The 19782-nt window shown below is 35.7% G+C and overlaps 6 protein-coding genes across 10 annotated transcripts; 2 read left to right on the top strand and 4 right to left on the bottom strand.

Annotated features, from left to right (window-relative positions):
* Positions 1 to 1867: 1867 nt before the first annotated feature.
* Positions 1868 to 3010, bottom strand: LOC116161371 (zinc finger BED domain-containing protein 1-like). Its single transcript, XM_031474705.1, has one exon. The coding sequence runs from the start codon at positions 3008 to 3010 to the stop codon at positions 1868 to 1870; it is 1143 nt and encodes a 380-aa protein (XP_031330565.1).
* A 1308-nt stretch (positions 3011 to 4318) lies between these two features.
* On the bottom strand, positions 4319 to 6966 carry LOC116159157. Of its 3 annotated transcripts, none has more exons than XM_031472091.1 (3): positions 6604 to 6966; positions 5011 to 5477; positions 4319 to 4937 (listed from the first exon to the last, which is right to left on the bottom strand). In XM_031472091.1, exons 1-3 carry the CDS (start codon positions 6884 to 6886, stop codon positions 4902 to 4904), a joined length of 786 nt encoding a protein of 261 aa, XP_031327951.1. In that variant the 5' UTR covers positions 6887 to 6966; the 3' UTR covers positions 4319 to 4901. The 3 variants fall into 3 exon arrangements, with proteins under 3 accessions (XP_031327951.1, XP_031327952.1, XP_031327950.1); XM_031472092.1 differs by having other exon boundaries at positions 4319 to 5087; positions 5140 to 5477; XM_031472090.1 differs by having other exon boundaries at positions 4319 to 5477.
* Positions 6967 to 7487: 521 nt separating this feature from the next.
* LOC116161360 (E3 SUMO-protein ligase KIAA1586-like) lies at positions 7488 to 9772 on the top strand. Its single transcript, XM_031474693.1, is given in 3 exon segments — positions 7488 to 8569; positions 8571 to 9351; positions 9353 to 9772. Coding segments are annotated over 3 exon segments (2283 nt in total).
* Positions 9773 to 11836: 2064 nt separating this feature from the next.
* LOC116160493 lies at positions 11837 to 13126 on the top strand. 2 transcript variants are annotated; one of them, XM_031473696.1, is made up of 4 exons: positions 11837 to 12205; positions 12264 to 12411; positions 12463 to 12521; positions 12606 to 13126. In XM_031473696.1, the coding sequence occupies exons 1-4, from the start codon at positions 12070 to 12072 to the stop codon at positions 12986 to 12988; spliced, it is 726 nt and encodes a 241-aa protein (XP_031329556.1). In that variant the 5' UTR covers positions 11837 to 12069; the 3' UTR covers positions 12989 to 13126. The 2 variants fall into 2 exon arrangements, with proteins under 2 accessions (XP_031329556.1, XP_031329555.1); XM_031473695.1 differs by having other exon boundaries at positions 12463 to 13126.
* Positions 13069 to 14799, bottom strand: LOC116160492 (putative nuclease HARBI1). The gene is made up of 5 exons (XM_031473694.1): positions 14279 to 14799; positions 14049 to 14228; positions 13824 to 13993; positions 13346 to 13770; positions 13069 to 13295 (listed from the first exon to the last, which is right to left on the bottom strand). The coding sequence occupies exons 1-5, from the start codon at positions 14590 to 14592 to the stop codon at positions 13122 to 13124; spliced, it is 1263 nt and encodes a 420-aa protein (XP_031329554.1). The 5' UTR covers positions 14593 to 14799; the 3' UTR covers positions 13069 to 13121.
* A 1271-nt stretch (positions 14800 to 16070) lies between these two features.
* LOC116159005 lies at positions 16071 to 19285 on the bottom strand. Of its 2 annotated transcripts, XM_031471893.1 has the most exons (7): positions 19057 to 19285; positions 18164 to 18373; positions 17794 to 18039; positions 17507 to 17668; positions 17228 to 17451; positions 16715 to 16874; positions 16071 to 16337 (listed from the first exon to the last, which is right to left on the bottom strand). In XM_031471893.1, the coding sequence occupies exons 2-7, from the start codon at positions 18366 to 18368 to the stop codon at positions 16213 to 16215; spliced, it is 1122 nt and encodes a 373-aa protein (XP_031327753.1). In that variant the 5' UTR covers positions 18369 to 18373; positions 19057 to 19285; the 3' UTR covers positions 16071 to 16212. The 2 variants fall into 2 exon arrangements, with proteins under 2 accessions (XP_031327753.1, XP_031327752.1); XM_031471892.1 differs by lacking the exon at positions 19057 to 19285 and having other exon boundaries at positions 18164 to 19030.
* Positions 19286 to 19782: the final 497 nt, after the last annotated feature.

Raw genomic sequence — 19782 nt, 5'->3', positions numbered from 1 at the left:
CACAGGATTATCTGAGTAATACGACCCCCCCTTAAAGGGTTTCCCCCCACGGTCCCCCCCCAAATACACAAAAAACCTTCGCCCGGGGGTTTTTTCCCCCTTGCAACGCTCAGTGAGATACGTTGTTGTCCATCACATCTCAGTGGAACGTAGATGGAGCATTTTTGAGACATAAAGGGCATTCTATTAAGTGATAATGACCAGAGGGGACATGAAATGCAGTTTTATCAAGCGTCCTTTTGGGATTTCATTTTAATTTTGATTGGATTACCCTGAAGCTAAATGTTTAAACATTGAAAAATATTTTTGAATGACTATTTTTGTAACAGTATTTCTGTACAGCTTATAAAACTTTTATTTTCGTGATTTTCAAGTGTCCTAGTCTAAATGTTAATCGTGACTCCCAAGTGTGTGAAGATGTGACTGAAATGGAGAGGCTATTTAAGGAGAATTGTTTATTTTAAGTTATTGTAGCTGAGTATGCATATTCAAAGATAGCCGCTAGACGCAGAAAGAGAATTAAATTATAGTAAATAATCGGCGACGCAGTAAATCAGAATTGCATTCGTACGTATGGTAAATAGGTAAATTAGTGGTACAGAAGCTTGGCATAGAAATAACGAGTATTATAAACGCTTAAGGTCTGCCAATAGTCCGAGTCTTGTTTAAATAATTAGTTGAGAGCTAGTCCTTAGAACACATCTATAGTACATGGACTGCTATTACGCCCTAGCTTCAAATACCGAAATGTGTGTCACGGATATTGAGGGCACTTAGACGTGGGTATGTGAATCTCGAGGTAACTAAGTCGTATGATCATCACCACATCGGATCGCGTAAAAGAGCAGCTTCTAAAGGTCAACCGCGCTAGTACGGGGAGCTATTTATATAGCTTTCATGATATTTGCTTATAGCCGTTCACGAATAAGAATAAGTTTGCTTTTTTTGGGATATCTACGGCGATTAATTCATTGACGTTTGTGAATTTATAGGCTGACAGTCTCAAATCGTGGGTCTGCCATCTGGACAAACCCCTTCGACACAGACTCGTTTTACCCTGAAACTCCACAATACCCACGTGCGATGTTCCTTTGACCATAATTTTAGTTACAATTAGCAGTCCATGTACTATATGGTCTAAGGAAGTGAGCTAGTAGAGCGATTCAAATCCGTCTATTCTCTACCGCTGCCAAAGTGTCAAAAGCTTAAGTCACGGGCGTTCAAACTATTTATACATGTGCGAGTTTGCGCGATAAAGCGAATTGAGGTCAGTGGATACTAAGTGAGAAAGTATAAATACGGGGATTTCAAGCACCAGGAGGGAGTTGCCCGTCGCCGTTTTTCGGAGCAACATCTATGTCAGTCGCGCCCGCAAATTATAAGCGCGAAGATTAATAAATAAATAGAGATGGGCTTAGTTGCGATTTTTTATTCACAGTTACAACTGCGATTGCGAATTGCTGTTCACTGTGAACATAACCTGTGAATGCGAATTGCGAATCAATAGCATATCCGCAACATATTTGGTAATAGTGATTGTTAGCGTTTTTGCGATGTTAAAAGCTTTCTTACAATGCTGTACTGCTTCACGCTGTCGCTATGTTGGGCTTGCCGCTTGTGGGCGTACTTACCTGGTTGCTGTTAGTTCTAACAAAACGAAAGCGCCAAGCGGAGTTCTAAGGAATATAAAGATATGTTTACGAATTTTATGAAGCATTATTATTTAATATATAGGAGAGAAAAAAATGTCAAGGAACTGTTTAGAAACCAAAAAATGTATTTATGTAGGTACTCGCAAAACAAAACAAAAATATCACACGCATTTTTAAAACAAAAACAAATTCAGATCTAGTAAATTGAAACTAATTTATAATAAAGTTGCGACTTTGCGATTGCTATTTAAAAAAAGTAGCATTTTAGTTTTGGTACTACTGAGCCTACTTCGTCTATCTGTTAGAATTAACCCTGCTTTCGAAAACTCTCTTTCACAAGGTACTGATGTCGCAATGGCACTTTGTCTTTCTTGTGCCACTAAAGCTAAGTGTGGCAGCATATATTTGTGTTCTTTCCACCATTTCAGTGGATCTTGTTTTCTATCCAGCCTGTCGCAATCCAAATAGCGCTGAACCTCTATGATTGCTTTGCTCACTGCAGATCCTATTGGCTGACACTCTGACGCTTCTTTGTCAAAATCAGCCCAAATCTCATCTTCAGAACCAGTGGGATCATCACAAGCCGATGACATTGGTTCATCTTCGCTGACGCTTTGTTTGGACTGAGCAATTTTTTCAGCCACCAAAGATATAACGTTTTTTTTAGTAATATCAAAATATCTTTTGTCTTTAAACGCAAGGGATTTAAACCTTGGGTCTAAGAATGTCGCCATTGATAGTGTATTACTATTTTCTAACTTTCCAAATCTCTCATCCAGTGATTTATTTATTCTCCTTAACATATTCCGAATAATCTCAGATTCGGCCACTGGTTTATCTACGAAACCTTTATATACGGATATTAGACCATTGGCTAACGGAATTACTAAAGAAGCTGTTAAGTATCCTTCGCCCGAAACAGTTTTGGTTACTTTTTCAAACGGTTTAAGGACTTGAAGGATTTGCTTAATGGCAACCCACTCATCAGTCGTTAAGTGACTAGTCGGATCCATATTTGTTAAGGCCATTGTTGCTTTTACGGTATCTTCCAAAGCTATAAACCGCTCTAACATGTAGAAGGTGGAATTCCACCGAGTAGCCACGTCTTGCAGCAGTTTCAACGGAACCCCTGTTCCCTGGTTTTGTTGATATGTCAGAAGTTTCTGCGTCGCTGAATGGCTCCTTTTAAAGTGACCAACAATATACTTCACTTTATTAATAATTTGTGAAATATCTTCTCCTTTTAAACCATCGTTAACAACAAGGTTTATAGAATGTGCGAAACATCCGAAATGTTTCCACCCCAATTCAGTTTGAACAGCTGCTTTGATATTAGCGGCATTATCCGACACAACCATGAGAACTTTTTGAATAACGTCCCATTCTGATAGAACTCGTTTTAGTTCCTTCGCTAGATTTGCAGCTGTATGTTGTACCGGTAAACTTGAACACTCTAAAAGTAGTGACACTAGATCAAAATTGTCATTTAAAAAATGAACAGTGACAGCCATAAAACTCTCAGTGTTTACTGATGTCCAACAATCAGTTGTGACACAAACTTTTTTTGCACCTTCTAACACTCTATGTGTTTCATTTACACACTTTTCATACGCTGCCGGAATAAGTGTTCTTGATATCATATGCCTGCTTGGCAATTCATAAGACGAATTAAGAGCTGCAACAAACTCGCGAAACGCATTTTCTTCAACTATTCGGAACGGCTGAAAGGTCTCACTAAAAAGCCGAAGCAACTTTTGGTCTATGATCTGCTTTGATTTTGGTGTTAACCGTTTGGGAATGTAGGAGGATATATGTGTTTGACGACCAACTCTGATAGAGGGAGAATCATTTGATTGGATTTTACTCGTAGATGGAACATTGACCACAGTACTGCTACTGCTGATAGAGGGCTGAACATTGTCAGTATTCTGAAAAATAAACATTTTTGTTAGGTACTGGGTCAACTTGTAAGTGCAACAATAAGAATATATCTCGGAATATATAATGCTGATTTGATTTTTTTATTGCAAAATACTTACCCGACTTTCAGGCACACTGACACTAGGATGTTCAACGACGGTTGTTGTAGTGCGGCTACAGACATCTGTTGCAACCAACGAAACCGTGGGATGTTTAATTTCCATGTGCTTTTTTAAATTTGTGGTACTAGTTTTGTAGGACAATTTTGTTTGGCATATATTACAAGTTGCGTAATTGTCGTCTACTTCAGTAAAAAAGTTCCACAGAAAACTTATTTTTCGTCTTTTTGGAACTGGGGCCATTTGTTATTTTACTTTTTTTCAATCAAAAAGTGGCAATTTTTTAATAATAAACACTATATAGACACACTAAACACAAGTATAAGAGTTACAACACAGTCACACGTATGAATATTTACTTTGCAGAATAAACTCGCAGTGTGTGTGAACAGTACTAAATGACGAATTTGAGAAATTAATATTTAGGCCCTTCGCTTACCAAACCTACACGATAACGATCCGATGCCGGCACGATATACCAGCCAACAAGCTCGCGATCTGCTCTTCTTCCATTGGGCCTACTTGTTTCCTACATTTTTTGATCAGTACAGTCGGCAATGTCAAGTGACGGGGATGATGTCGTTGCTATGTATTGGTATTTGCGAAATCGAAAAAAGCAACGAAAATCTAATAAGACAAGAAGATGGTGGATACATCCATATATCGCTAATAATAAAAAACGAAGGATGTTTATTGCTGCCAAAGAACTTGCGCAGGATCCCGTAAAGTTTAGATCATTTTATCGGATGTCTAAAGAACTTTTTCTTGAACTGGTTGAAAAACTGCGACCATATATTCAAAAAAAAGATACGAACTACCGACAATGTGTGAGCGTTGAAGAAAGACTTTTAATAACGCTTAGGTAAGTGTATAACGTGTTTATTATATAGGTTTTTTTACAATGGTTAATGCAAATAAGTTAAATCATAATCAGTGTTGCTGCTGCTTGGTTTCCATCCATTGTGGGGATCAGTTTGTGGCAATTGTCGAAAATTTGTGGTAATCAGAGATGGTTCCATATTGTTGCTATCATAAAGTGATGACCTCGGTGATGACGTTGCGGTTGCAGGAGTACTGGTTCTTGATGGCCACGAATGTTCACTATAATAAGAAGATGGCGCAGGTGAAGGAGTATTGGATGCGTTTCTTGTTGGGAAGGAATTTTGGTTGCCGCTAATATATGGTGATGCGGATGAAGGTGTGGTATTGTTCAAAAAATATTGGTTACTGAATGCTGGTTTTCCATCTAAAATATTGTCAATTAAATTCAAAACCTCTCGTTTGAATCGTCTCATCTGTAGAGGATTCATTGCATTCACCTCCGGAAGCAAGCTCAATAGAAACATCTGATTTGGATCAGCATCGGTAGTTTTCTTTTTGCGAATATCGCAGAATTCTACAAACGCTCTATCAGCATCGGACAATTCAGGTTTTCTTTTGTTTGTTACCGTGTTAGCGGACTTTTTTCTGTTAATCGTTTGTGTTCCATCATTTCCAATACCCTGTGAAGCTTGCGTGGCATCAGCTTCATCAGTATTATCTGCAATTGCAGTGCTTTCATCGATACTTTCGCTTTCATCTTCACTATGTTGTTCAGAAGTTGATGGTATATTGCCCTGTGTGTCACTGTCAGGTGTGTTGGGTTTCACAAATGGCAACACAAATTGCATATGTTCTGCTAAATAATACGGTTTTTTGGATTTTGCACCTGATCCACTTGGAGGTGACTTCAAGTTCCTCACAAAAGCTGTTCTTACATTCTGCCATTTCTGCTTGCATTTGCTCACTGTAATAGAAACAAAGAAAACATGCATATACCTCTTGACCAAATCATTTATAGTTACACAAATTTTTACAGATATTTGGCCTCAGGATGTACGTTCAGCGCTCTTGCATTTTATTTTGCTCGAGGAAATAATACAATTGGACGTATTGTAATAGAAACTACATCTGCTATTTGGTCAAGTTTACAAGAACAATATATGCCAATTCCGAACAAAGATCAGTGGCTATTAATAGCAGATCGCTATCAGCAGTTGTGGAATCTTCCAAACTGCCTAGGAGCTATTGACGGGAAGCATATTAGAATACAGAAAATTCCTGGAAGCGGATCCGAAAATTTTAATTATAAATCGTTTCACTCTATCGTTTTACTGGCGTGCAGTGATGCTGATGGTAACTTTATTATGATAGAACGGGGTATGCTGGTAGAAATTGTGATGGCGGCATTTTTAGAGCGTCAAGAATGGGCAAATGGCTACAACAAGGACGAGATTTGCCGGAACCAAGATTGTTACCAAATGATGAATTGCAACAAAGTTTTCCATATTACTTTGTTGGTGACGAAGCATTTCCACTTTCAAAATATCTTATGAGACCTTATCCAAAACGAACACTGAATAACACGAGCAGAATATTCAATTACAGACTCAGTCGAGGTCGTAAGACCGTTGAATGTGCATTTGGCATGATGACACAAAAATTTCAAGTGTTGCTGAATTCTGTTCGTTGTAAAGCAGTAAAATCTGTGAATAACATAATTCGGGCAGTATGTATTCTTCATAATTATGTTCGTAACAGAGAAGGACGAGCATATTTAACAACACAGTTTCCACAAGAAGAACAAGAACCTCACGAAATATTAGCCAACGTCCATGCAAATGGTGACGAACAGATTACTATTGATGGCCGATCCAATGCACATACTTTGAGAAATTATTTAGCTCAATATTTTCTACAACCACGTGTAGCTCTTCCATGGCAATGGAATTACAGAGTAAACGAGGATTAATTAAAAGTTTCTCACAAACTTTTATTACTGACGATTTTATGTAAACGATAAATGAATATCTACACACTACGCACATTGTTTGTACTAAGTTATTAATAAATTGGTAAAAAACAGTACATACCTGTGTCGTTTACTTCTTTTGCCACTTCTGTCCATGCTTTTTCAGTGATATCTTTTCTAGCATATTCTGCCAGCTTATAATTATATAAGCAAGGAAAATTTTCGACTGCTTCTACAAGTTTGAGGTTAAATTCACATTCAGCCTTTTGATGCGCCATAACTGCAGACTGCCCAAACAGTAACTGAAATCGTCTGGACGTCTGACATGTCGAGTCGGCAGCCGAAAATCGTACGACGTATCGGCCGAATGTATCTTTGGTGTGAGAATTGTGTATATAAAACATGAGATCGATTTGGATACGATAAGCAGATGATATTTTTCAGCATCGTATCGGCATCGGATCGTTATCGTGTAGGTTTGGTGAGCCAAGGGCCTTAATTGCATTCCTGACTCCATTCGCATCTGTAATTATCAATTCAAAGGAATTCATTCAGAAATCGTTAGTTTGAATTAAATTTTACGTTTCTCATATTACATACAACTTCCTGTACCTACCTACCTACTTACGTTACAAAAAATAAAAATACGCGATAACGCGACTCGCTGTTGACTTGACAGTTCATAATTGTGAATGCGATGCGCTCAGCTCATTATATATACATCCTGTGAAGTGAATGCAATATTGTTAACGAATAACGTGCATGAACAACGATTCTAAATAAAATTTAATTTCAAATCGCAGTTAGCAGTTTAAAATAAAACTGATAGCAACCTGTGAATGCGATTTTTTATTAGCAGTGAATATTTCACAGGTCGTGATTTTTTGCTCATCTCTAATTGAGTGTGAATGCAGCAGTGCAGTCTGCAGTCTCTGCATGAATGTGTACGGTGTGCGTGCAGCGTGTGGCTGTTGTAGTGTAAACGTACCGCGTATTCAATTTAAAATGAAGAGACAAAGTACATTGTCATCTTTTTTTATAAGTAAACAAAGCAGAAACGACGTTAAGGAATGTTGCATTGAGAAAGAAGGCAAGGTTAATAACATTGAGGAAGGCGGTGAAATTTCAACATCAACGTTTGTGAATAGTGACATTGCAGTTGTAACAGCTCCAGTGGCTTCGACTTCCCTGTCGTTAGCTCCTTCATTGGAATCGAGCTGTGTTGAAAGTGAAAACGATTCTGAAATCCCTGGGTGTTGGTCCAGTGTTCAGTTGAGGTATTTTGAAAAAGAGTATGATTGGTTAGAGATAAAAAACCAAAAGCTAGGTTGTAAAATATGCTCACGTGTTGGTTGATTGGGTCCAAAACAAGCAAAGCATATTCACTTAGCAACGGAATGGGTAAATTACTCTGTGATGGAAAATGGGAAGTCCAAAGAAACGCAACAGGCGTCTTTGAGAAAAAAAATGCGGTCTCATTCAAAATCGAGTGCACACTTAGAAGCGGCCAGTTTATTAAAGTTGAGTGAAAAAGATGAATTACCTATACTAGTTGACCACATAAATAATAAAAGCATATCTGCTACAGTTCATATCTTTAACGTAGTGTATAGCCTAGCGAAGAAGAACAGACCAATGAGCGATATTGATGCTGCCTTAGAATTACAAGAAAAAAACGGCGTTGATGTAGGTAATTGTCTCCATTCACGGTTTTCCGCAACACGGATTATTGAACATATTTCAAAACAGATCAGGAAGAATCTTTTCTCTCCCATAATTAAGAATTGCGCTAAAGTGTACATAATAATCGATGAAGCCTCAACTATAGCGAAACAAAGTGCTTTGGTTATTTATATCCGGTGTGAAGTTGATTCTGTACCTGAACCAATGAACGTTTTCGTGGATCTTGTACCACTGTCATCTACTACAGCGGAGAACGTTTTTAATTCATTAATTGGATGCTTACATGACCACGGTTTTGACAAGGACTATTTATCTAGTAATTTGATAGGGTTTTGTTCTGATGGTGCCAGTACTATGCTGGGTAGAAAATCTGGTGTATCCCAAAAGTTAACTGAGCAATTTCCTCATAGTGATATGGCATTGCTTAAACCATCGATTGCAACTAGCTCTGGATGATTCAATAAAAGACATTAACCAGGTTAATCATTTTAAAATATTCTTAGATAAAATTTATGCGATTTATCACCAATCAAATAAAAACCAGGCGGAGCTGCACGATATTGCTGTAGAATTAGAAGTTGAAATAATCAAAATGGGTCGTGTTTTAGGCCCTCGCTGGGCAGCTTGTAGTTTAAGAGCCGCTATTGCTGTCTGGAGAGCTTATCCAGCGCTCCACGCGCACTTTGCTAAAAATAAATCATTTTCCGGAATGGCTAAGCGATTAAGCAACATTAACTTTTTAAAAGATCTAGCTTTGATGATCGACATTTTAGAAGAGATTTACATCTTATCAAACGGCCTGCAATCACGTACCACAACTTTGGATAAAGCCGACAAACTTATAAGGCGTACAATTAGAGCGCTAACAACTTTGAAAAATGGCGGTGGTGGTAAACATGAAGATCAAGTTAAAAATTTGATTGCTAGCAATACGTTTTCCAAAATACAGTTTCAACACCACTCGACGAAATTTACAGCTCTTCCGAGGGAGAGATTAATTCAGAGTGTAATTGATAATTTGACAACTAGGTTATTATCAACTAACCATTTCATTTTCACGGACACAGAAACTACATCAGTATCAGGTTCCACTTCCAATAAGGATAACTACCAGCAGCTTTTGGATTTATTTAATTTACTAGAGCCCGTTTCATGGAAATATGAAGAAATAGATTCGCCGTGGATTCAAGGGGGAAAAAAAATTAAAGAACTTAAACCAATTACTAAAGTTTGATGTAGATATCAACGACTTTCGAGATTTCGTGGACGCGAATCTCAAAGAAAGCGTTAATATTTCGCTTCCTCCAACAATTGCTAAAGCGAAGAAAATAATTAATTCAATAGCCATTAGCAGTTCAGAGGCTGAGAGAGGTTTTAGCGTTATGAATGACATAGCCACATCTGAACGAAGTAAACTCACCGTGAATCACATATCCTGCCTAATGACTATTAAAATAATAGGAAAACCTTTAAAAGACTTTGATGCAGTTCCATTTGTGAAAAGTTGGCTACGTTACCATCGTGATGCAACAGACACCAGAGTTCGTGCCAGAGCTGTCAAGGAGCCTTCGCAAAACGAACAATATATATGGTCTCTTTTAGAATGACACCTGTTTTTTTCTTGTTTAAGGGCCATGTGCTTTTTTTTAAATATTAATTTACTAATTACGTATATTTTTCCTTCAAACTACACCAAATAAAGTACATATTTAGCAGTTTTAATTTTTCGATACTAACTTACTGACATGTTTTAAACACGCATTTACAGGTATCGCCTCCAGTTTATTGAAATACTTATTAGTTGGCTAGGCGAGCCCTCTGATAAATATTTTCCAGCACACCGCTGAACCACTTACTCTCTTTAGTTATGTTTGCAACGTCATTTGCAACTTGTTGGGGCAAAATTGTTATATTGGAGGCAGAATTGCAATCCCCTTTCATTTCTTCGATATTTGCAATTCCGCCTTTATGAAAATCCTGGCTTTCCTTGTCACTTTCAGAGGAACTCGACAAGAGCGCTTTTTTCCTTTTCTTTTGGGGTTTGAACAGATTATTTACTTCATCATCTATCTCGGGATTTATATTAGAAGAACTCTCGCACATTTCGTTGTCAATTTCGTTGATTACCTGGTCGACTATTTCTACAGATATATTGTCATTATTTTGAGAAGTTAGCTCTGAATGCTGTTGTTTGGTACTAGGTTCGATACTCGGCTCAATATTAAGAAGACGACTACGTCTCGCGCTGGCGTCATAGCAAAATTTTTCAATTGTTGATTGACGTACTTGACTGCTACCTGAGCCTAAACCACTAATTGATGATTTTTGAACTTTACTTTTCTTAGTCAAATGCTTGTTCACGTGTTGATAATAATTTGATAAGCATAAATTAGAACCAGGTTTGTTTTTCTGTAGCTGTTTAACCTGAAATTGTTATACATTTCTATATTACATGATACATAGTTAATGGTTTCTAAAAAAAAAAAACAACGCCGCGCATTGCATATACGTGCTTATAGTTCGGCATCAATAAAACAAAGCACAAGTTAATAACACAAAATTAACTAGCATTTAAAAAATAATGTTTACGTCAACTTTAATCTCAAACAAAAAAATCTAGTTGTGTACTTATTATTAATTTAAAAAAACTCGGAAAAAGTTATAACATACAACCATATTTAGTTAAAAAATGCTATATATTTTATATTTATGCAATTAACGCTTATGTTGTGAAATTAAATTATTTTAATAAAAACTTTTACCTTAACTTTTTGTTCACACATTAAACACGATATAAGGCAACTTAAAAGGCCATCACCATCTTCGACACAGCGGAACTCATCAAACTTAATTTTGTTATGAAATGTTTGTTCTTCACTCTTACCATTGACTAATTGGGGGAATATTAGTCAATGCTCTTACTTAATTTGATTTTGGCGCAAAACGGTAATCCAGGATAGAAGTTGATGTTGAACGTTTTCGCTTAATCTTGTTTGTACGCCTACCTCAGGTGCAGCGAGAGATGCCTTTGATACACTTCTCGACTCGCTACTAGAACTACTTTCTGGACGACCAGCGTGTACTTCCGCTTGTGTATGCCCTTCGTTTGATTGCGACGCTTTTGCCGTAGGCATCAAAACCGACGGTTTTACACCACATGCAGGACATACGAGCTTCTTACTAGCCTCGCTCATGGCCAAAAGAATTTTTTTCTGTCCAGGAAGGAATTTGAAATTTTCAGGGCGCTCTTTGAATACAGGCCCATAATAACTTTCATAATCAGCTTTTTCGATTATTTGATGAAGATCGGTGTTTACAAAACTTTCTAATTCATTTATTTCCTTGTCGGATAAGTTTTTGAGACCAATTCTATTATCAAAACTAGCCATCACAATTATATTACGTAAAAACGGGGGAATCTGAATTTGAAGCCGCTGTTGTAACAGTTCAATAAATGCGTCGCCGCTGTCACAGTGTTCCACACGGTTGTCCGCGGTAGTTAAATTTGTATTCGACATTTTAGTTCGAGATTTAAGTAAATTGCAGCATAAAGTTTTTACAATAATTACTGAAACTACAATAATTACTGAAACTACAATAAACACTAAAAATAACTTTTAAGATCGATGTTAGGATGTACCTACTTGTACGTAAACGTAACACTAAAGGCGGATTTAGTCTCATACGCAGAAACACATTGACGTAAAAATACGTAGACGCAGAAAGTTCACTCAATTGCACTAGAATGCTTGCGTTTATACTCCTGCGCAATATTACATGCTGTATTTATAACGTAGATTTCACTAACGTAAAAGTATGTAGAATTTAAACTTTGGACGTGGAAAATCGTTGTCGGTCATTGTGTTGTTATCGTGTGTAAACATAACCTATCAAAGTATCAAATATGTTGGACGAGCATAGATTAATACAGTTAATTGAAGATCGACGTGAAGTGTGGGACACGAATTCGGTGCAATTTCGAAATAAAATAGTTAAATCAACTGCATGGAACGAAATCGCCAAAGAAATAGGAGCTACAAGTAAGCATAACATCTTTTATCTGTACACTGAAGCTGCTACAATTTTATTTTTCAAAAGTTGAAGATTGCCAGAACACCTGGAAGCGATTGCGTGATAGATATACCCGCAATAAGCGACTGGCACCTTCAGGTGCAGAAGGCGGTCGGAAGAAATGGGATAAGGAAGACTTATTACGTTTTTTGGATAAAATTTTGGTTACCAGAAGGTAGTATTATATGTATGTAAATTGAAGTAATTTAATGCTGACAAATTATAGAACTACTAGTAGTGCTACAGAACGTAGTGGCAACAACAAAAACATTCAAGATAGTAAAGGTACTGAAGAAGAGATCGATATGGAGGATTTATTATCCCAAGCAAATGTCGAAGTGGTCACAAGTAACAGCGAACTTTTTTTAGTAGATGACCAGAATGAAGTGGAGAATGAAGACCCTAATCCACAAACTCCTGTTCTCGATGAAATAGAATTGTTAACTGAAGATGAATTCATACAACCCCAGATCACTCCGTCATCATCAAAAGGAAAAAAGAGAAAGAGAATGCAGCAGCAAAACAAGAACGAGTTGAGCGATACTATTATGAATGCAATAAACAAATTGAGTAATGAAGCAGCACCAACAGTGACACCTGCGGCAGAGACAGATCTTAATGATACATTTATTCAGTACATTTGTCAGCAAGCGAAAGGGCTATTATCAAATCAAAATGAAAAGTGTCAAAGATTAATTAGATTAAAAATCAATAACTTTTTTTATGAATTGTCTGAAGAATATCAGGCATAAAAGTGTACGAACATAATTCTACTCTACATACAAATGTAATTTAATGATTATTATTAAAACATTTCATTACTATTAGGTATACATATACATATGTACAAAATATTGTTTTTCATTAAATTTCTAACAATGTATCCTATATTAATTTTTTTTCAAATATTCTGTCCTGCCAAAGTACACTGCCTTCTGGTGAGTTAAAATAATCACGAAGTGTATTCCGTAATTTCATGACATCTGCGGTATAATTTCGAGATCCTTGATTACTTATTTTTTCAAGGAGGGGACCAGTCCGCCATTCACCAGGTATGATCTAAAAAAAGTGGTACATCAATATGTAATTCATGACAATATATAACTAACTTCGCCATCTTCATTTTCAATATCTATTATGTTATTAATGTAAGGATCATTCGTTCTAACACATCTAAGAAAATTATGTAAGACCACTGTTGCCTTAACTATGCTGTCTACTGTGTTGGGTTTTGCAATTATCGGTTTACGTAAAATTCTCCATCTGGAAGCAAGGATCCCAAACGCATTTTCAACAATTCGGCGACCTCTACTTAATCTGTAGTTGAAAATACGTGATTCCTTCGACATTTCATTTTTTGGGTAAGGCCTCATAATGTTTTTTTTGAGTGGGAAAGCTTCATCTGCAACGAAATAGCATGGAAACCTTAAATTTGTCTTAGGCAATATATCATTTCTGGGAATGTTGAGTGTTTCATTTAAAATGGCGGCACCAAAGTTCGAACTTCTAAACACACCACTATCTCCACAAATACCTTAAAACACCATACTATATAAATAAGTACTATTAACAATTGGCATAAATTACCTTGGGCACCTATGTCAACAAAAATGAATTTATAATTGCTATCTACAATTGCCATCAAATTTATACTGTAGTAATGTTTATAATTATAAAATTTTGAACCTGATTTATAGGGGCTCTGTATGGCAATGTGTTTGCCATCTATAGCACCCAGGCAGTTAGGAATATTCCACCTTAAAAAAATATTGATGGTAGAAGAAACAAGTATGTGAAACAATAAAATAAAACCTTTCATAGAACTCTTGTTTGATGTGATTCCATTGTTCAAGATTAGGAGGCACAAGATATTTAGGAGAAAGCACTTCCCATAAAACATCACATGTTTCTTTAACTACAACAGATATGGTAGCTCTTCCTCTAAGATAGGAACGAGCAACCTCTGCCATTGATGAACCTTGCGCCAAATAGCTATAAAAAATTTTATAATTGTATCTACATTGAGCAAGTTTAGTCCCTACCTCAAAGTTATGGCTAATCTCTCACTTGTCGATAATGTGTTAATATTGCTTCGTTTGTTTAACCTTTCTTCGATTAAATTAACCAATACATTAAATTCATGGGGATACAATCTCGTGTATTTAAAAAATTCTTCGGGATCTTCTGTTATCATAACTTGAAAAGTTTTCAAGTATCTTCCATACTTTCTTCTATATTTGTTTAGTGGCCTTACATACCATCTACGAACTCTTTTTCTAGGTTGCAACAATTGTAGGTCATTAGCAAGAGCAGCTAACAGCAGCACACATAACAGTTTATTCTTATTTGTTGGCATAATGCATACGGATTGCTACTTTTTATTTTAAACCAAATTTGTGTCTTAAATATAGGTTAGATTTAACTGTCACTGGTCATCTGTTTACCGCCATTAACAGAGGAATATAAACTGTAGAATTTGTTTATGTTACAAGCAAGCAAAACTACAGCATCAATTTGCAGTTACTTTTGCGTCGCGTACCTTTACGTACGAGGCTAAATCCGCCTTTATTCTTGTCCTTCCCATGCGCAAAGTTTGCGTATAAGTACCGAAAACCGTTTCTGACGTACATGCACACAGTATCCCTGTTTGCAGCCACAGGCAGTAGTTCTCGATAACTTTGCGATCTGCGAAATAGTAGACCACAACCAGTCGTTGTGCAGTTTCGCTCTCTGCGTGGTCCCGTATTATTAGTTTAGAAGAATTTTAAATGGTGCTAATTGTGATTATGCGACAAATACTAACCACCACTTATCTCTTATTTATTAGTTTCGACAGATTTGAAATGTGCTGATTTGATTATGAGATCAATAATTATAAATCTAATCTTAAACCAACGCCTTTTTAAAACAAAGTTTAGAAGAATTTTAAATGTGCTAATTGTGATTATGCGACAAATACTAACCACCACTTATCTCTTATTTATTAGTTTCGACAGATTTGAAATGTGCTGATTGTGATTATGAGATCAATAATTATAAATCTAATCTTAACCAACGCCTTTTAAAACAAAGTTTAGAAGGATTTTAAATGTGCTAATTGTGATTATGAGACAAATACTAAACGACATGACAGTTTTAATTATTTATTATTATTTGGTCGTACTGATTAAACATAACAAATTTTGCATTGATGGACAGGGTTAGTAAGTAATGCAGCCTTGGTTGAAATAAAAAATCCGAACTCAATACCCACCGAATGATCCTCGAGATCTTCACGCATTCATCATTTTTACAACACCTTAAGGGGTTGATTCTGTTCAATGTCGGCAAACTAGCTCTAATTCATCTATGCAAAAGCAACATCATAGAACAACTTCACTTTGCAGCAGCTCATCTGGTTTTTTAAAACGAAACTAACTTGCAGATACACCCCCAGCAAAAAGACGCAAAACTCAGCAGTTAAGGCCCCGTCCAACAAATGAATTAGATATTGATCTCCAGATTGCACAGGCGATTTCTTCACTATCTCAAAATCTAGTAGTATGTCCCTAATAACACAATTCCATCCCACAAACATCCTAAAAACATTCCAATGAGACAATACAAACATCCCTAAGAGGTCCCTATTTTCCTATAGACATCCCAGGGACGTCTCTGGCAACAGCCATGTCATCATTTGCGATGTTACAGAAACATGTATGCGAGATGTTACACGGGGACATTCACAAGATGATGTTGGAATGTTCCAATTTATAAAAACAGGGATTTTCAAAAGCAGTAATAAAATTTGTTTTAATAAAATAACAAAGATTTAATATGGAGTTTGATACAAAGTATTTACAGAAAACATGTAAAAAACAAAATATTCTCTTAAACAACAAATTGCCCTCTGCCTTAATATTCTATAATGGTGTTTGGGATACTCAAGTTTCCAATAGCACCTAAACAAAAAACACGCTTCTCCATACCTAAATTCTTATTTTTTTGTTGCACGTTTATGTTCTGCCCGAATGCGTCGTTCCTTAGATCTTCGCAGCCAATCCCCCAGTTTCTGCTCAACTTCCTTTTTATTTTTTGCATGTCCACCTTTTTCAGCGGCTTCTAAAATTTTGCAAATGTTTGTACCAATGTATACACAGCAGTAAAATGTATTAAACAAAACAGTTTATAACACAGTTAATATCACATATTAATCAAGTATCTCTCGTCCATTAAAAAATATTGTGCACACTATTTCTGTACAGACCAATATGGATCAGCAAATCCTGGTCATGAAACGTTCCTATTAGACCTGCATGTTGGGGATTAACAAATTCCATGTGTAGCTTTGCTGAACTGCGCACTAATGTGCACACCAGAACTTGAAAGTCAGGATTTACTGGTCAGTGTGTAGGTATAATGTGCGTAATATTTAAGACATTAGAGAATTAATATTGTTTAATTCGCTCAATTTCGTTAAACTAACACAATGTATTTACCTATTATTATTTTTGCCAAATTTTTATCCCCAAAGGAAAGATTTCCTTTTTTTCCAAAGAAGGAAAACTGTTCCGATAATCCATCCCATAGTAGAGGAGCAAGGCATCTACGTACAAATTCATATAAATTAGCTCCTCCAATAGATGAGAAAAATCCAACCTGCAAAAAATACATTGCATCATACATTGGTAAGTTTAAATGAAATATACAAAGCATTGCTTTTCATGCAGTCTTTTAATCAGAGCAGTGCGTCATAGACAACAATGACATAATCAATCAATATTGATGTCATGTATAATTTAAAATTAATGGTTATAAAACGTGTTTTATATATTAATGCTTGAAACAAATCTACAGCAGCTTGACAACAACAGACCATTAATACTGGTAGCGCTGCACCATACTACCAACATAATGCTGATGCCAATTTAGAATTGATATAAAGAAAGTTGGGAATTTGTGCAGCCGAAGTTGGTTATGAATTGTTTAAATAACATAATAAAAAATATTACCAAAGCTAAATAATTTTCTCTTGCCGAAAAGAATTTCTCAAATTTGTCGAATTCCTGAATAGTTTCCATAGGAAAACTAATTCCGGATTTCCGAATGATATTTTCTTCATTTTCCTCAGCTTTCCTAGGTACACTGTTCAGCTTGTTATTGATTTCGATAAGTAATGCCTGAATGTTGTATAGTAAAGCTGGATTGCAACAACATTTTGTTCGGTCTGCCCTTCCTGAAAAAATTTGATTAGACATCAATTTATTTCTAACAAAATTAAATAAACTTGCTTATATTTTCCTTAATGGAGTCTATAGGCTTTCGTGGTGTGATATTGTTAATTTCATTTTCTTGTTGGCTAGGGGCAATCGAGGTTGAAGGTAATGATTCAATAACAGGTGGTACCACAACCACCTGTTCCTCAAGTTCATCTATGCATGCTTCTGGTTCAGCTACAAAAGGTAAATAAAATATAAGAACTCAGATAAAACAGAATGTTGCAACATTAATTTGAAGTGTTCAGGGACTCTGAACATTATATTAAAATTGATAAAAAAATATTTTGACAGCCTCTTACCTAACTGATGTGAATCTTTGTGAGTCCGATGTTCATCATCAGTCCATGCTGGTGGAGAAGGCATTTTACCTTTATTGGCCCGCTTCTCATTCATAGATTCAGTGTCTGATGAGTCGTCTGAAGATGAAGAGATCACTTTTTTCTTTCTTTTCCTTTTTCCTGATAAAGGACCATCATCACAATCTGTGTTCAGGTCACTTGTATTTTCAGCTTTATTAGCTTTGCTCCTCGCAACAGAGTAATTATCTAAAAAAAAAATTCCTTTTTCACTTTGATTATTATCTAATTAAATTTTTGTTTTCATTAATCAAAAATTAGGTACATATTCTTTCACAAATTATTTTTTTAATACCACAAATATGAAGATTACCATATGTTGCATTCCGAAATGTTCTCACAGTGTGTGATGGCCAACATGAATTAAATTCACATTTTCTTATGTAGGTATTTAATTTGTCTCTAGTTACCACTGGCCATAAGCACTGATCTCCACTTAACCATTTTGTCGGAACTGCCTCCACCGTTTCATCATTGGTGAAACACACCACAGTCCATGTATTATTTGGAGACGCCATAGGAACTAAAAAAACAACAAAAGGGCAAAACAAGAACAGAAACACCTTATAATAGACCTATGTTATACGTAGATACATGTGTGAAAATTTCGTCCCATAAACTTTTAATAAATGTGTGTGCTATACAACTCTTATACATAAGTATATAAACATAAGAAAATATTAAAGGGGCGCGGGCATTGCGAAATAAACGAAATTAAAATCAGCTAAGGACAATTAAACTAAGTTTGAGCAACTCTGGAGGCAGTTTTCGTTTAGGTAGTTTAGTATATGAACTGAAAAAGCCTTTTAAATCTAACATGGGCTGAAATGAATTAAATGAAACTATGATTTCAATCTTCGTCCAGTTTAGCATAGATGACCTGGAATGCCTTAAAAGTATGGAAGTAGGTCGATAAGTAGCTGATTTATATATTTCGTTTGCAGTGTACGCCCACCTTAAAAAGCTAAAAAATTTGTATAAATCTTAGTTTGTGTGGATTAATGGTAAAATTACAAATTTGGTCTTATAAGACAACTTCATGCATTTATAGGCAATTTCATTTATATCCCATGATTTCAATTCATTTTCTAAATAACTTGCCAAATAAATATTAAGTTTTGAAGACTTACAGGGAGACGTATAAAAGTCCTCGTAGGTTAAAAATTTGTTACCAATTAATTTAATACATTTACCTTTACTACTTACTATAATGTTTCTAATAATGACCACACTTTTGTCAATAAGTGCACAGCAATTATCAGCATCTTGTATTGATAATAAGAACTTTTCAAACACAATTTTTTCAAATTGTTGCCATCTATCGCCAGATATATTTTCCATTAGTGGACCTTTCGAATGTTCAATTTGGAACTTTGGATACGTAATTGTTTTGCTATCATTAAATAGAATTTGTGTGTTTTTTTCGGATATTCTATTAACGATTTGCTGCAGCGGTTTATCACCTTTACGAATTAGTTTTTTTATATACATCATCTTATTTTCAAATGGAAATGTACTAAAGTTTTCAACACTGCAAAATATTTCAACATCATCAGTAAGATGAAGCAAGTTATGTATATTATGGGAAACATTTGCTTCTCCATAAAGCATTGTGTAAGTTAGTACAAAATGTCTAAGTAACTGCTTAGCATACAGTAAATTATCACACTTTGACAGTAATGTCATTGATACATGGAGGGTCAAAAAGTTTTCATATATTTCATCTGAGACTCTTTTTCTTAATATTATAGGACCCAGGTAAAACAGAAATAAACGAAATTCTGTAGCCTTCCACCTTTTGACTTCCAGAAATGACCTTGGCTTTCTCATAAACTCATAAGGTATTTGGTTTTTAAATGTGAGATAATGATCTGACAAATTTTTAATTTGTTGTGATGAAAAACGATGAGGTGGTTTACCACAGAGCCATAA

This window comes from Photinus pyralis, unplaced genomic scaffold, assembly GCF_008802855.1.
Source record: "Photinus pyralis isolate 1611_PpyrPB1 unplaced genomic scaffold, Ppyr1.3 Ppyr1.4_LG1, whole genome shotgun sequence".
NCBI classification, from domain to species: Eukaryota; Metazoa; Arthropoda; class Insecta; order Coleoptera; family Lampyridae; genus Photinus; species Photinus pyralis.
The sequence above is the reverse complement of the archived record's forward strand: the minus strand, read 5'-3'. Positions and strand labels throughout refer to the sequence as shown.

What these genes read in the sequence shown, in the direction of transcription:
- LOC116161371 (XM_031474705.1), bottom strand. Translation starts at nt 3,010, where the DNA reads ATGGTTGTGTCGGATAATGCCGCTAATATCAAAGCAGCTGTTCAAACT.
- LOC116159157 (XM_031472090.1), bottom strand. Translation starts at nt 6,886, where the DNA reads ATGTTTTATATACACAATTCTCACACCAAAGATACATTCGGCCGATAC. An exon ending in AAAAGAAGTAAACGACACAG is followed by an intron (nt 5,478 to 6,603) that starts GTATGTACTGTT and finishes TTTCTATTACAG; the next exon opens with TGAGCAAATGCAAGCAGAAA.
- LOC116160493 (XM_031473695.1), top strand. Translation starts at nt 12,070, where the DNA reads ATGTTGGACGAGCATAGATTAATACAGTTAATTGAAGATCGACGTGAA. An exon ending in CAAAGAAATAGGAGCTACAA is followed by an intron (nt 12,206 to 12,263) that starts GTAAGCATAACA and finishes ATTTTTCAAAAG; the next exon opens with TTGAAGATTGCCAGAACACC. An exon ending in AAAATTTTGGTTACCAGAAG is followed by an intron (nt 12,412 to 12,462) that starts GTAGTATTATAT and finishes GACAAATTATAG; the next exon opens with AACTACTAGTAGTGCTACAG.
- LOC116160492 (XM_031473694.1), bottom strand. Translation starts at nt 14,592, where the DNA reads ATGCCAACAAATAAGAATAAACTGTTATGTGTGCTGCTGTTAGCTGCT. An exon ending in AGATTAGCCATAACTTTGAG is followed by an intron (nt 14,229 to 14,278) that starts GTAGGGACTAAA and finishes AATTTTTTATAG; the next exon opens with CTATTTGGCGCAAGGTTCAT. An exon ending in AAACAAGAGTTCTATGAAAG is followed by an intron (nt 13,994 to 14,048) that starts GTTTTATTTTAT and finishes TATTTTTTTAAG; the next exon opens with GTGGAATATTCCTAACTGCC.
- LOC116159005 (XM_031471893.1), bottom strand. Translation starts at nt 18,368, where the DNA reads ATGGCGTCTCCAAATAATACATGGACTGTGGTGTGTTTCACCAATGAT. An exon ending in CAAAGATTCACATCAGTTAG is followed by an intron (nt 17,669 to 17,793) that starts GTAAGAGGCTGT and finishes TACCTTTTGTAG; the next exon opens with CTGAACCAGAAGCATGCATA. An exon ending in CTCCATTAAGGAAAATATAA is followed by an intron (nt 17,452 to 17,506) that starts GCAAGTTTATTT and finishes AAATTTTTTCAG; the next exon opens with GAAGGGCAGACCGAACAAAA.